The 15533-nt window shown below is 29.8% G+C and overlaps 1 protein-coding gene across 2 annotated transcripts; it reads right to left on the bottom strand.

The window, feature by feature from the left end:
• Positions 1-252: 252 nt before the first annotated feature.
• LOC141451036 (glutathione peroxidase 6-like) lies at positions 253-11739 on the bottom strand. 2 transcript variants are annotated; one of them, XM_074122052.1, is made up of 5 exons: positions 10042-10156; positions 9722-9921; positions 4208-4336; positions 3985-4128; positions 253-2647 (listed from the first exon to the last, which is right to left on the bottom strand). In XM_074122052.1, the coding sequence occupies exons 3-5, from the start codon at positions 4208-4210 to the stop codon at positions 2444-2446; spliced, it is 351 nt and encodes a 116-aa protein (XP_073978153.1). In that variant the 5' UTR covers positions 4211-4336; positions 9722-9921; positions 10042-10156; the 3' UTR covers positions 253-2443. The 2 variants fall into 2 exon arrangements, 1 of the variants encoding a protein (XP_073978153.1); XR_012456500.1 differs by lacking the exons at positions 253-2647; positions 10042-10156 and adding an exon at positions 11623-11739.
• Between the last annotated feature and the right edge of the window lie 3794 nt (positions 11740-15533).

The raw sequence follows: 15533 nt of genomic DNA, 5'->3' as shown, positions 1-15533 counted from the left end.
ACAAAATTGCTAATAATTTTCTTCTCTCCTTTTTATTTATTTATTTTTATTGAAAACAGAGATATTAAAGAATTTCTAGTCAGTTTCACGCAGTTTCAGCCGGACTAGAGATTAGTACAGAATGCACAAGTATACTAAAACTCTAGACACTAACATCAGGTGTAATCCATCACTTTTAATGATTTATGACTACACCGTCATAAAAATTGATAACTACGATCAACCAACATTATTATTTTTTTTAATGGGTCCATAAAGCTCGTGTTTCTTGTTTTTCGTAATTAAACATTGTTATTTATACAATAGTGCCCTTTGTATCAATCATAATCAACACACATTGCTTCCTGTAAAAAGCACGGACAAATTGAATCTTTAAACGAAAAATAAAATAATAAAATAGAATAAAAACGAAGAGAAATTATAATATACATACATACTACATCTATCCAATCTACTAAATGAATAATTTTTTTAGTAACATTAAACATTAAGTCATTTCTAATTAAATGTAAACATTCGCTAATTTCTAGATTATAATAATTTAAAACAGATAAGAAAACATACTAATATTATCGATAGATATATCTCATATTAACTATTGCTTTCATGCGTTCTTAGAAGTTGATTTATCTTTTCTGAACATTTCATAACAGACTTTTTTTTCTTTTTTTTTTAATTTTGCTAACTTTAACTTTATTTAAAAAAGAATCTCGGAATGCAACCTAAGATTTTTTAGCTCAGAACCTTTTTAAGGAGCTTCTGAAGGCAGTCTTCTGAATCGTTTTCAATAAACCGTTTATTACAGAACATTAAAAAATTAACTTTAACAAGACAATATCATATCTGCCATATTCAAAACAATTCTGAATGCTTTTGAGAGACAACAGAATAAAAGCTTAGAAAGCTGGGTACAAAGAACATCTTTGCTATTCTAATTGAATTCTTGGATCCAATTTGATTTTATGAATTAATTTTTGATTAATAAATGATCTGTCATCTCAAAACAAAAATAAAAAATTAATTTAGATATTTCTAAAATAAAAAAAGATATACTGAAATAGCATCACTTTCCTACATACATATTAGTATTAATATACATATTAGTATTAACTAGTGTTACAAAAATAATTTGTCATTAATTTTTTTACATTGTATTACCTCTTTTAAAAATAATAAAAAAAAGAGGTTGGTATTTAGAAACAAATATCTCTTTTTTGCACTAATTACGAAAAGTAATTACCTGTTATTTCAAGAGTGATATCATATACTGTGATACCATATTATAAATATTGATAGTTTCTTCAAGAAACAATTTATTCACTATTAGGAAGAATCTCTTTTCAAATGTGTGAATGCAAAAACAGTTTTATTAAAAATTAGACTAGTTGGTAACACAATTTTCCATTTTATTTAATTTGGATTAAATTATTTGATATATCTAAACATAAGGTGATCTAAGAAGGTAAAAAACTTTAGAAATTTAGAAGAAAAGGAAGGAATAGATAGGGAATGTACAGATAACTCTAATTATCTTGTTATGAGATAGCAGCAACGTTGTTTAAGGGTTTGCCATGAAAAATCTAAAGTATCCTAAGTTGTAAGAAGAGTCATGTTGTCAATGGCTAACCGCAGTAAAGAAATTAAAAATTATGCTTTATCCTATTATTTTTCTTTAACAGATTTTCAAATCTATAATTTTAGTTAAGAAGACAAATTTTAATTAGAGGAAGTACGCCTAAAAAGGTCCAGAGTTTCCCAGCCAAAAAAAGCAATAAACCAAAAAATTATAAAATTGTAGTTACTGTTCATTATTTTTGGTGACTGAATCATAGTTTCAAAACGGTGAAAAATTAATTCCAGTTTCAGTCATTATAAACTTTATTCTGCCGAGCTTTCGACCTAGGGACTAGGTTATCTTCAGGGCTGTGGAACATATTTACAGTGTGTTAACAAAAGTTTATAATGACTGAAACTGGCATTAATTTTTCATCCTATAAAATTTTAGTTCATTTAAATATCTGCCCATTCTCAGTAATATCCAATGTACTTTTCGAATAGAGTCAAAAGTCCTCATAACAATTAATTGCAGACAAACTAATGAGAAGAAATTATAATTGCAGATTTACATACAATGTTTTGAAACATTTAAGAACTTTGCTGTTACAAATGAAAATTCTGGTAATTGTCCTTAAGATGCAATTTGAAGATATGCTGTGATACATATCTATTAGAGGATGATCTTACAAGTTTTATTGTAAGCCAATTCGTTAGGAAATTTTTGGTCTACAAAGTTACAATAATAATTGTCAACAATAAAAAAAACAAAAAAAAAAACTGCTTTTACATGCAAAAAACTTAAGCAAAGTTACACATTTCTCTAAATTAGTTTTTCTTTTTCTTCTAATAGCAATATTTTCAAATAAGTATATGATTAACTTGAGAATTAATTTTCGGAATGTATAATTGCCTCTATATCACTGGTGATGCCTGATATTGGTTCAGTGCTTGGATCATAACGCAAATATGGATAACCTTTTGCATCAACCAAAAATTTTTCGAAGTTCCACCTCACATCCCAATTTTTGAATGGAGCGTAGAAAAGTTCGTGCTTATTAGAAAATCCATCTCTTGTGGAAGGACAGTATTTCTGAAAACAAAATATTTACCACTTTAACATGTTTTTTACTCTTACCGCCATAACTTTCATCTCCTTACAGTAAATTGTAGCATTTTTTTTAATGGATTTAAAGACTGGATCTTTCGTAAAAAAGAACTATGGAAACATATATTTTACATTTAAATAATAAAGACATCTTTCATGATCGTTAGATCGTCGGAGGAGCCTATATGCGCAGACAATGCTTTAATAAATAAGATTAGTAATGTATAAATTAATATTAAGGATAATATATCAGATACTAATTGAAATATTATTAGGTCTGAACAGAAATTAATTACTTAAATAACCAAATTATAAGCTACCATTATGCGTAATTTTTGTAATGAAAATATACCTTAGAAAGCGAAAAAACTCAACTAAAACAAATAGATAATTCCTAATAATTTTTGCTTAAAGTGTTCAGCGTAAATTTGGCAATTTATAAAAATTCGGATTAAAAATTGTTATTATCAATTATTATAGTAATTATATTTTGGAGATTTTCCAAATTGTACCTACTCTTGGAATCTATATTAAGTGAAAAGTACAATAATGAAAGGACCGGAAGCCGGGACCGTTATTTCAAAACTGACCGTTCCAGGTAAAAGTAGGACGTATGATAAAATCAGAGATTACTTGATAGACTTGAATGGGAGAATTTTGAACCATATTTGAAATTAGAACAATTAGTCAACTCGCATTCGTTCCCAGAACATATCACTGAGCGGATTGTCATTAGGTGTTGAGCAGGTCTGTTATTATTAGGCCTAATGTCTGGTTAAGTTATTATTATTAATGGTGGTTTATTCAACAAATTCTAGTCTGGGTAATAATGTCCATTTAGTGCTAATGCACAAGCGTATGGCTATTAAAATATCGATCGCTTTGCTAATAATAATTACTTCAGATTATTTAGGTACAATTCCCTGGATCTAAAATTTTGTCATATCTCTCTCCTTTGGCAAAATATCCAGGATTGATTCTGGTCAAGGGGTGTTCACCATTTTCATGAAAAAGTGCATCCATTCACAATACTTCGCTAGTGACTGCAGAAGAAACATTGTGATTGGCAGCCATGGTTTAACACCAAGTTACGCTCTCAAAAATAATAATAGTAATATTAAAAAATGTTCGAGAAGAAAGGAAAGTAGGTACCTTAATGACCATTAGATATCGATGCACTGCAAAGATAATAATAATAATAAATAATAAAATAATCGCTGAAATGGAGGCCCTTTTTTAGATTGGAAAGCTGCTTCTACTCACTTTCTTACAAACTGTGATTTCATAAAATTAAACGTCTAAAAACCTTAACACTACTTTACCTTTAGATAGGTGAACATGGGATGTTCATTCTCTCCGTTTACATCTATTTTCTCAGTTAGTGGAAAACAAGGAATAAAACCATTTCCTGGTCGCACATATTTTATTCCATTCATTATTTCTGAAAAATTTTTACCAGGTTCTTGCTGAAAATAATTAAAAACAAATTATAATTAAATCGATCACTTTGAGACTTTGGAAATATTGCAATTTATATTCACATACCATTCCAAATTGATTGCATGGGACTCCCAAAATTTCTATTTTCTCCCCATATTTTTCTTTTAGTGCATTCAGTCCAAAATAATGGGGAGTGAAACCTCAGTAAGTCGCTACGTTCACTATTAATAACGGCTGTAAAAAGTTAATCAATTATTATAGTAATTATATTTTGGAGATTTTCCAAATTGTACCTACTCTTGGAATCTATGTTAAGTGAAAAGTACAATAATGAAACAAATTTCGGGTAGATTAGTAAAGTAAATAATCATTTCTTAACCAAACTTCCTTCAGAAATTTTATTAATACAAAATGTATACCAAAATGCTGACGTTTACGTCAATGTACAGTTCTTCGGTAACATGATATGATCAGTTTTTGTGATGAATTTATGAAAATTTGTCAAATTGAAAGCTTATATTCTTGCAATTATGGTGTACGCGATTATTACTTTCAAAGCGTTTTTTTTTTTTTCATGCTGCAACACTGTCAAATACAGAGTATATCGTAAAAAGTCACTTGCCGCTTTAAGGGCGAAATTATTGTGAGTGGGTTCCATATATTCCATTGTCTACATAGCTAAAAAATGTCATCCTTTTAAATGATAGAAAGCTACTAATTAGAGGAAAAAACAATGCATTCAACAAATTGTTAAAACTATCCATTTTAGCTTATTTGATCTAAAAGTCGCCCTAACAAACATCGTTTTGGCCTTCTCTAATTGAGCAAATAGTGGATAACATGCAAAAAAAAGAAGCATTTACTCAAACAATATGGAAAGTTCTTTTGGTTGACATGAACACATGAGTTTTATCATTAACTTATACCTGCCAGCCTTTTATTACTGTTTTGTTAACATTAAAAGAGTCACTACTTTTTATGTGTGAAAGAATTCAAGGCCGTGGCGCTCCTATTTCCGCCTTCATTACAAATACAAGTTATTCATCATAATTATTTTTAATGTTTTGTTATTTTAACATTATAGAAATATGTTTAGAAATTATGAGCGTAAGCAAAAAAGAGCCGATAAACATTCAAAGGGAGGAGTTAGCTCATTGCCTCAGGGTTCTAGTTCAGCTTCTTCCGCTGCATTGCCGGCATCTGGACAAAGTCCTCTCGTTACAGACAACACTGTCCACCACCGGACAGTGAGCTGAAAGAAGCTTCTAGGAACAGAAACTCTAAGGGCCAGCAGCTGGATTCAAACCCGTGGAATCCAGTATTCGCTGACCACTCGCTGATCCCTTCCCTAGTTAGTGCTAGTCTTACGGTTTCTGTTCGCAGACATGTGAATTAATGAATATTGTCTTATTTAAATTTATTAAACTTATTTAAATAGAAATAGAGAACATTCTCGGACAAAGAGAATACAGACACAGCATCCATTTGCTTGAAATGATTGAAACAAAAGTAATTACATATTTATGCGAACCACATATTGAAGTAGCCATGATTTTGTTTCTCATCATAAACTACGTATATTTTTTTAAAAATGCATTACTTTTTTCCGTACTTCTGTTTTATTACCATTTTTGTATCGATACAAATCACATAATTTTTTACAGTAAATAAACAATTAAATTTCTTTAATATTCAACGGTTTAAAATCCGATTGTTCATATAAAATTTTCGAAAAAAATTCTTACGAAAATATTATGAATTATTGAATCGAGGAATTTTGAATAAATTATCTGAGATAATAATCTGTATGTTGATAATTACTTTAATACCTGTTCAATTTTACTAATGTATTTTTTATTTTACTCAACTTCAGTCTATTCAAACTTTTATTGAACTTTTTTAAATTAATTTATAACTCATAAAATACTTAACCTAACTGTTCAAATCATTTAATAGTTTAATTTAGTATTACTATTTTATTGGCGCTAATGGCCATAGACGTCGATGCGCCGGCAAAAAAAAAAAAAAATTACTATTTTATTATTTCTAACAATCGCCAAACACATAGCAAAAAAGTTGCAAATAACTTAAATAATGTAAATAATTAAATATTATCCAAATTTGCTTTTACCCCAAAGCTTTCACTCGCTTTTCCTTGAGAAAAACTTTTTGGTGTAAGATGAGAAACTTTTCGTTAAGTGCGTCAGAGTTGATTCCTTTTAGTTTTGTTCCATAACAGAATATCAAGGCCAATTAAGCTAGTTGCAACATCTATCCATAAAGAATGTCTTAAAGTATTTCACTTTATTTTCCGACGCCAATCCATCTTTAGGAAGTTTCTTTGGCCCAGCTAGATGTTTCTTTAATTGCTTTCCATAAATATCAACCATGCCAATTTTTAACTGCGAAAGGTAGACCGAGCAATGAAAACGAGCTTAATTTTTCCAAGCATTTAAATAAAAGAACATTGACTATTGATAAATATTCATCCTAATACTGATCAATTGAAATTAGTATTGACAATGGTTCATTAAGAACGGACCTTAATTTTTGTTTCTATGTTTACAGGAATAAAACAAAATAAAAAAAAAATTGTCAAAGTTAGATGTTTTTTCAACATTACGCTTTTTCATGCAGCTTTTGACAATCCTTATACAACCGTCCAACCGGACAGTTTTAATATCTCCTTCATCTTCTTGTGTCTCTATTGAAAACCATTGATCATTGAAAATATATTTTATTCTTAGTTAAATTTAAAAAAAAATCTTATTGTTGAGATAGATGTGTAACTTCCATGGTTCCAATTAATTTATAGAATACTGTTATTGATACATAATTATTTACGAGTATAATTGGGTCATTTTAAATTTAATGGAACTAGTAGTAGTGATGAAAATATTGTTCATTTTGATTGTACCCCACTTTTTACAAGAATGCAGTCTAAGATTGTTAAACAAGATAAAGCTCAATAATAATGATGTATTAGACTATTTGAATGGTAAAAGCTGGGGAAAGTTGTTAATGTTTTGTTATTGTAGTTATAAATACTAAGAATTCTTAGTGGAGCAGAATAATTTGAGGACAGCAGAATAAAATTAATTTACTTTATGAAATTTACTTGATATTAACTTTCCTAGCAACCTTTTGCTAGGATCATTTGATTGTAATATATTGTCATTAAATATTTAAAAAAAAACCTTGATACATTATTGCATATTCCTGGATCTTACAATTGTTTTTTGAACAGTTTTTTTGTACGAGAAAAATTCACTTAAAGGCAATTTTTAGAAAGAATCTGGGTAGACTATAATTTATCGCAATGGACTGTCTCCTCGCTTTTAAATTATTAAGGAGACTTGTTGCTAAAATTCAATGTTTGAAAATAATTTTAGCGCCAGAAGTGCTAATTTTCCTTATGATTTTTCGAAATTTTAAATCACGAAATTATTAAACTAGGCAGGCTAAATACTCATGTAAGACATTATCATTTCTATTATTCTTATCTTAATAGTAAAAGTTGTAGTAAAATTGTAATAAAAATGAACAATGCATACCTAGTTGGACTTATCAGTTTAACATAACACGTTCTTTGTGAAAATTCATTGTAGAAGGGTTCTCTAAATAAGGTTATTTGGTACATTAGAAGTATTTTGGCTTCCCTTTAGAATGCCACTGATTGGTTTTATCACCCATATTTTTACCGTAATATGTTAATATGTTTTTGAAATATGTTGCTCTAATTCCGAATATTATAGCTTTGACTATGAGAATTAGAGTAAAAGAAAGTCGTGTTTGGTGTTTCACAATTAACGTTTTAGAAATAAATTTGAGGTAGCCCTAGTCTTCTGTGGCTACCTATATTATGTGCATTTTACGATAACTATTTATCAAAACACAAATTATCGTCTTGGCTACATGTTATATTTTAGATAATTTGTACGGAAAAAGGACATAGATTATACCTATAGATGATTATTATTATTATGTAGTGAAAGTTTACAACTAAAACGATAACAAAATGTTTCATCAGAAATTTGTTTCCATATTATCTTTCACTTTATTATTTTTATATTTTGTACCTTCTGATCGTATATGATCAAATTACTTTAGTTTTTTTTTAAATGAATATTTTAAAAATTTACTCTATTTTTAAATTTTTTTTTTCTTTAATAATTATATAATAATTCAAAAGTGGTGGAGACTGATATATCTCCATCGTAAGAGTTTGATTCTAGAACATAGGTAAAGCCATTGAATTTACTTTTAAATTTCTCTAGTAAAAACTACTTCAGCTTTAATTAACAACAGAAATGTAAACTTAAATTAAAAAGGAATACAATGCCCTTACAAGATCACAATGAACCAAAACCTGTAAGAAAATCCTGTAACGGAAATTGAGATAGGAAGCATGTTATGAGGGATAAAATCTTAATAAATTCATTTATCTTGACAAATTTCTAAATAAGCAAATTTGGTAGGAAAATTAAAATCCATGATATCTAAGGATCAAGAAATTATCGTTATCGTCTTTTTTTTTAGCAATAAAGCAGAGATAATGTTCTATACTCTGCTTCTTTGGTAATTTTAAGAACATACAAAATCGCATTTAGTGCTGAAGAATTATTTTTTCCAAGCATTTACAGTGACTAATATTAGAAGTTTCTATCAAAATCCGCCAAATAGAAGAGAGTTTTTTTCGCAACTTTCTCTTTTGAAAATAGATAAAAGTTAATATAATAAGCTCTATCATTTTTCTTTAAATTTATAACTGTAATTAATAGGTACAAGCTATAACTTCAGTTTGACTTATTTTTAAAAATTAATTGATTTTCTAAGTTCAAATTAAAGACATAGAACAACTGAGTTAGAATTTTGCCAATGATGTTACAGATCTAAATGGGCAGTAAGTCAACTATTTAAATCCGACCTGATGAGTAAGAAAGCGCAAAGAATACTAATTCGTTAGTTTCAACACTACCTAATGAGCATACCTTGAAGCCTTAAAGACAACCTTAATGCGTCATCTCCACATTCGTTTATTATTCATACTCAAGTAACAGGAATGAGCAAAAATAAGATAAGGATATGAAAATAAAATAATTTGCTTAAACGTCCTTAGAAAAAAAGAAAGTAGTTTTTTTATAACATAAGAATAGTGCTTTTTAAAACTGAAAGGTTTTAACTATTACATATGATAACATTCGTTTAATTAAGATAACTGAAAACAGTGCTCATACAATTTCGAACTAAATAATTCTATGTTCAAAAATTAGAGATTAAGACAAAAAAAAAAAATTGGTGATAGCATTTAATATGAAGCAGCAGTTAAGTGAAAAGTGAAGAACTAGTGACAAAAGATTTTCTGCTTTGTAATTACAAGCAAGAGTTTAAGGAAACTGTTGATGCAATAATAATAGTTTTATTCTTCAAACAAGGAAAGTACTTGAAGTAAATAAATGAAGGTGAACTACTTATTAGTATGCAACAAAAAGAGGAATGTTATCTTAAAGTAAGGAGAGAGAAACTCACGACTGTTGGAATTTAGTGATCTTCTAAAAATAATTCAATTACTTGTATTTAGGAATTAAACACTTGTATACTTGTATTTTCTACACTTACCTTCCCAACATAATCTGCTAAGTTAATTACAGAATCGCCAGAAAGATGACCAATTTTATAGTCGTAAATTGTTTCATTGTAGTCATTTCTTAGACATTTTCTGCGTGGTATTCTTTGTACCGCACCATCCACTGTCCAACAGGAAAAGAAAAACAGAACTAAACTGAAAACAGCGGTGGGTTGCATCTTTGCTAGGGAAACTGAAATAAACGAATTAAATTTTTGAAAATATTTAGTAATGTTTTAAAATATCTAAGAATGAATTAATTAAATTAGAATAAAAATCTAAATCGCACAACAAATCTAACAATTCTACTCACATACTTTCTCCCAGCTAAAGACGAGACTCTACTGAGTTATGATCACTGAGTTAAACTAGCAGCCTACTTTTAAACCCGTCTTCTTATCAAGGACTCTAATGTGGTTGACCTTCAGTTTAACAATGCTAAATGTAATCTAGTATGTTTATAATAAAATTGTATTGCTTATCAATAACACATAATCTTTATTTATATCTTAATGGCATGTGAAACATACATAATGTACCTACCGGTACCTACTTGTAAACATGTCATAGAAAAAATCTCTATAAATAAACTATTTTTTTTATCTAATTCTCAAAATCGAAATAAATTTGTGCTTTTCATTTGTTGAAATCATGAGATGATTAAACAAAAACATTGGGAGTTCCAAATTCCATTAGCCTTATGCTAATTAAAACGGATAAGTTAACTCCAGAACTAACGTCTTTGTTTCACATATTATTTTATTGAACTTTCAAAGTATGGATTTACGAACTACTAAGCAATGTGTGCGCAATATACAAGTTAAAAAATATATATATTGATGCTGATTTCCAGCTCAATCGTCGTTCTGGGCATTCTTTTTCTTTCGATCTATTCCGTAACCTGTTTTGGAAAAATGCATTTCACTTATTTCGGCAGGACCAATAGTTATAGAATTTTAAAATAACTGGATTTGTTGGTCCGTAGTTTCTTTTAAATTAATCACGTCATGGGTCATAGTTTCGATAAGAATTGATGAATAGATTTAGCGAACATTATGGAAGTTTTATCAAACTACAACCTACAATACTCAATGGAAAAGGTATATTGGGCTCTTTCTCTTAGAGGTTATCTCAAAGCTTCTGCAGAACAATGGATCTACCTTCGTTTCCATGGGCGTTTCAATCCTACGCTGTCCAATTATCTGTGCCGACAGGAATGTGCGGGACACTAATGAAGCTGCCATTAGACTTCTTCAAAAAAGCAAACGTAACACCTACTTATACAACTTTGTTAGCCAAATGCAATTTAAGATTAATAAAAAACGCAGGTTGCTTCCAAAAATCATATACATATTCTTTCATTTAAGTCGTCTTTGGCCGAGTTATGTTCTAAAGTGACCTTGGTGCAATTCTATAAAGCTTATTCTGTAGTATCATTAAAGCGAAATATAACAGGACATACTAAGGGCAAAGGTGAGTGAAGGTGAAGCAAAGGTGAATAGCCATAAACATTCTGAGTACCAAAAAAATTGTCAAAGATAAAAAAAATAATAAAGATATTGATATCTCCACTGGTCAAATAAAATCATATAGATGCAAAGAAAATTAAGGTAGTATTTACTTTTTAATTATAAGATAGATAAGCTCAATTTAAACCATAATCATATCAAGTTTACATCAACTAGAATATTAATGGGCGTGAAATTATTTGCTTTGGTACTGATCCAATTATTTAAAGAAGTAAGAAATGTATAGAAACCAAAAATTTATTAAATTTTCATAAGTTTTTGGTTTTACGATATTTTAGAAATCAAAACAAAATATTTTAATTTTTTAATATTAAAATATTTTTTAAAGTTTAGATAATTAAATTTTTTTTAAACAAATCACAAACCTGTACAATAATATGGAAATATTAGAAGACCTGCACTTAGAACTGCATGCTAATATCCTGTCACAGAACTACTTAACTAAATTTAGTATAAACTAACAGCCTAAAATGTTTTATCACTCCTAGACATATGGTGATAATGCGGCTACATAGCAACATTAAAACTGAACTAATTATAATTGCACTAGCTAACTTTAAATTACAGATTTTTTTTTTTAATCGCAGGAACACAAATTTGACTCAATTTACTTTATTTCTCTACTGCTGGATATTTTTTGCAGGATAGAATTTAAGTATTCCGCATCGACTTTTACGTTGATGGATATACATTTGGAAACAATCGTGATTCCTATTCGACCCAGAATAAATACCGAGAATATTACAGGTGGTACGGACTGAAGATGTGATTGAACCACATCCTGCTTATTGCTGTATATAACTTCCTACTTTTAGGATCTTTAAACAGCTCCTTTATTGGCTAAAATGTACCCTAGATTATATAGTCAGACTCGAAATTGCAAGGGCACGCTTAAGTGTGACTGATTTTAAGAAAATGTCTTACGGACTAGAGTTCTGACAATGGAAGAGTACAGATTACCAAAATTTTGTTTTGAAAGGCTAAAAAAATTAGTAAAAATTAAAGGCTAAAAGACTAAGTGATAAAAGAGCAGAGAGGAATTGGTTTAATCAGTTGCAAAAGTGGCTACCAATTAATGAACCAGATATTATTTATAAAATAGAAGTAAATTTAGTTATAAAAATGCTACCTTATCGAACAGAGAAATGGAAAAAAAAACACGAAATTTTAGAGGATGTTTACCGAGCTATTAATTCAAGTTACAGAACTGTTTACAGACATTGAAGTGGGTTAAGTGCGACAGAACAATATGTAACGTTCAATAGATAGATAAAATAGATAAGCTAAGAGCTTCTAGCGACAAAACAATATAACAATAAGAATATGGTATAGAGCTGAAGAGCTATAACTCTATTGACGCTCAGTCTGTCTGGAATGTCTAAACCTTAAATAAGTGTGAAAGTTTTAAACACCTCTTACAAGAATTCCCCAAATTATGCCCCATTAAGGAAGCGTTATTTATCTGAAATTTTTTTGCCAATAAAGCGGATATTCATTTTCTCTTAAGCATTCAGAATAATATCCATGTGGGAAAAATATATTTTTTTTATAGTGGCAGCACTAAAATTAAGATAGTTCGGGCTAAATGAATAAAGAGAAAATAAAAATAATATGACAAAATTAAATTTAATAAATATGAAAAGAAATTTTAAGTTCAAGTATTTATTAAAGAATTAAGAATATTTTTATTTGCAAAATTTGTTTTTGACTTATTTCATTTTATTTGTACTTTTTAAAATTATGTATTACTTTTATTGCTACTATTATTATTATTATTTCCATTTTTAATTTTTAAGTTGGTACTACAGTTATTATTATGTTTACATTTTCCATTTACATTATGATTATTATTTTATCATTTCAATCTTTTGTAAATTAATTGTGTAACACAGAACCCCTGTAATATGTATATTTGCACTAAATACAGAACATTATCTATCTATCAACTTCCTACTTTCGCTGAAAGCATGGGTTCATTGGTTTAATGGGGATGTGAAGTTGCAACCCGGCTATGAGGTTAGCATACTGGACTCCCACGCGGAGGTCCCGGGTTCGAATCCAGCAGCTGACCCTTGGATTTTCTCTTCCTGGGAGCTTCTTACAGCTCACTGTCCGATGAATGGACAGTGTTGTCTGTAACGAGAGAACACTGTACGGAGGCCGGCAGTGCACTGAAAAAAGCTCCGGGCGCCAATAACCTTAGATGTTGACGCGCCTTAAATCATAAAAAATAAAAATAAATAAATAATAATAATAATCGGCGCTGCAGTTCGTTATTCTACAATTAGTTTTAGGACGGGTTGGATTCCCTTTGTCATTTCAGTGTGCTGACCGGTACTACGAAAATAAATATTGTTTGAATTATATATGTTTCAAAAATTCGTAGTTTATAGGTAGTAAAAGATTAAACCATAAGAATTTAGTAAGAGGATGTATAGTGAGGAACATACTTACTTTTTAATTGATATTTTGTAGTTTTTAGTGCTGTTACGAATATCGTTCCAATAATCTTCTGGAAGTGAATAGCGAATGGAAGATAAGAAAAAATGAAAAATTGATGGAAATGTTTTGAGAGCCAGGTATAGACACTCAGGTAAAGTAAGAAGATTTAGATGGTTAGGATACGAGGAAAGGATGCCTGCGGGGAAATTAGCACAAAAATTAATATGAGGAAATCCAGAAGGCGCAAAAATTCTAAGAAAAGAAGTGAAAGCCGGCAGTTAGAAATAACTATTCTCTGCAGCTCACTCATTCCCCATTGCATTTCCATCCCAGATAATTCTAAGAAAGCTTTCCCAAGAGAATCGTACGTCGGGAATATTCTCCTCTAGCAACCTAGACTCAACGGGAAGCATTGAGGTCTCACCATCTATGCCACTTTCAGAATGTTCCCCAGAGTTTTTTCGGCACAGAAATCAGCCAGATCAAAAAGAGAACTAAACTTTCCAAAAAATGTGCTAGTACGAGTTAGATGTCAGTAGTCGAACATAATCTCTCTGATGTACCCTCCCTTCAATGCCCTGCCCAGATATTACCCCCAATTTTAAAGGATGGTGTTGATCTTAGGAGGATACATACCCCTCAAATTCAGGTGACCGCTCAGGCTCTCTAGGAAATCAACAGGAATTGAAAAGTCGGGAGATAAATCATAAATGAAAATTAGCACGAAGCCGTTTCAAGAAAATCCTATTTAGTAACATGCCGGATCTGTTAGAAAAGTTTCCGTCAAAAAAAAGATACTTAATTGATGATTCTTTTTTTTAACAAACTTTCTCATCAAAAGTTCTCATTCAGGCTATACAAATACTGGTTCTACCTCTTTCCCCACATCTGCCGTCATAAACTCAATCAGTATTTTTTCTTCAAAACTTTCGGGAGTTTCTTTTCATCTGCCTTTTTGACTGTCCTGGATTGGTAGAACTGGACGTATCAGTGTTCCATAAAGACTCACTTTCGTTCTTTTTGAGATCCGGTTGATCCGAAATTGTTGGCTGAGCCCTATAATAATATAAGTGGGCTACAGCGATTCTCATTTCAATATTTTGGGAGATATCGCTTCGGGAGTTTATTTCTGATCCCAAATATAAGGGGAATGCTCTCACCACAATTTTTTCAAATCCAAGGGTTCCAATAAAAGATGTTTTGAGAAGTAGTCCACTGCTTGGGACTCACTGTTGTTCAAAGAATTTAATATTAGATTTGTTTTTAATTTAAAAATTTACTTAAATTGTAAAACATCTCTTTCAAATCTTGGATGGATATATAAATACTCGTATATATGACCCACCTATGGTGGTGAAATTAAATATAAACTGCCTGAAGTGTTGTCAGTGTAGATAGCAACCATGAAAATTGCAATTCCAAGTATCCAAAAACATTTAGTAGTCAAAATATATCATAATTCTAAACGCACAAAAAATCGCCTGGTAATTAAATACATTGTACCAAAACTAAAAAGAGCAAGTTGTTTTGCATTTATCTCATCAAATTTAAATTAATCATAGCTTCTTTGAAATTAAACAATTAATTTTTTAAGTGTTAGTCGGCTTGAAAGGAAAAGGAGGGTGAATTTGTCCTTGAAAGTAATAAACAAGCAATTTAACTAAATCAGAACAGTAATTAAGACGCAATTTCACTTTAATGTACAGCAAACAAATTATTAGTAATATATTAATAGGTTTTTATACACATTTCAGAAAATACATTAACACAGCCAGATTGTTATCGAATTTTTTAACACAATCATTACCAAATTCTTACTTTACAGGTTATTACT

The sequence above is a fragment of the Rhodnius prolixus genome, unplaced genomic scaffold, assembly GCF_049639745.1.
Source record: "Rhodnius prolixus isolate KJV_2025 unplaced genomic scaffold, Rpr scaffold_8, whole genome shotgun sequence".
Taxonomy (NCBI): domain Eukaryota; kingdom Metazoa; phylum Arthropoda; class Insecta; order Hemiptera; family Reduviidae; genus Rhodnius; species Rhodnius prolixus.
This window is presented reverse-complemented; position numbering and strand designations above follow the sequence as displayed.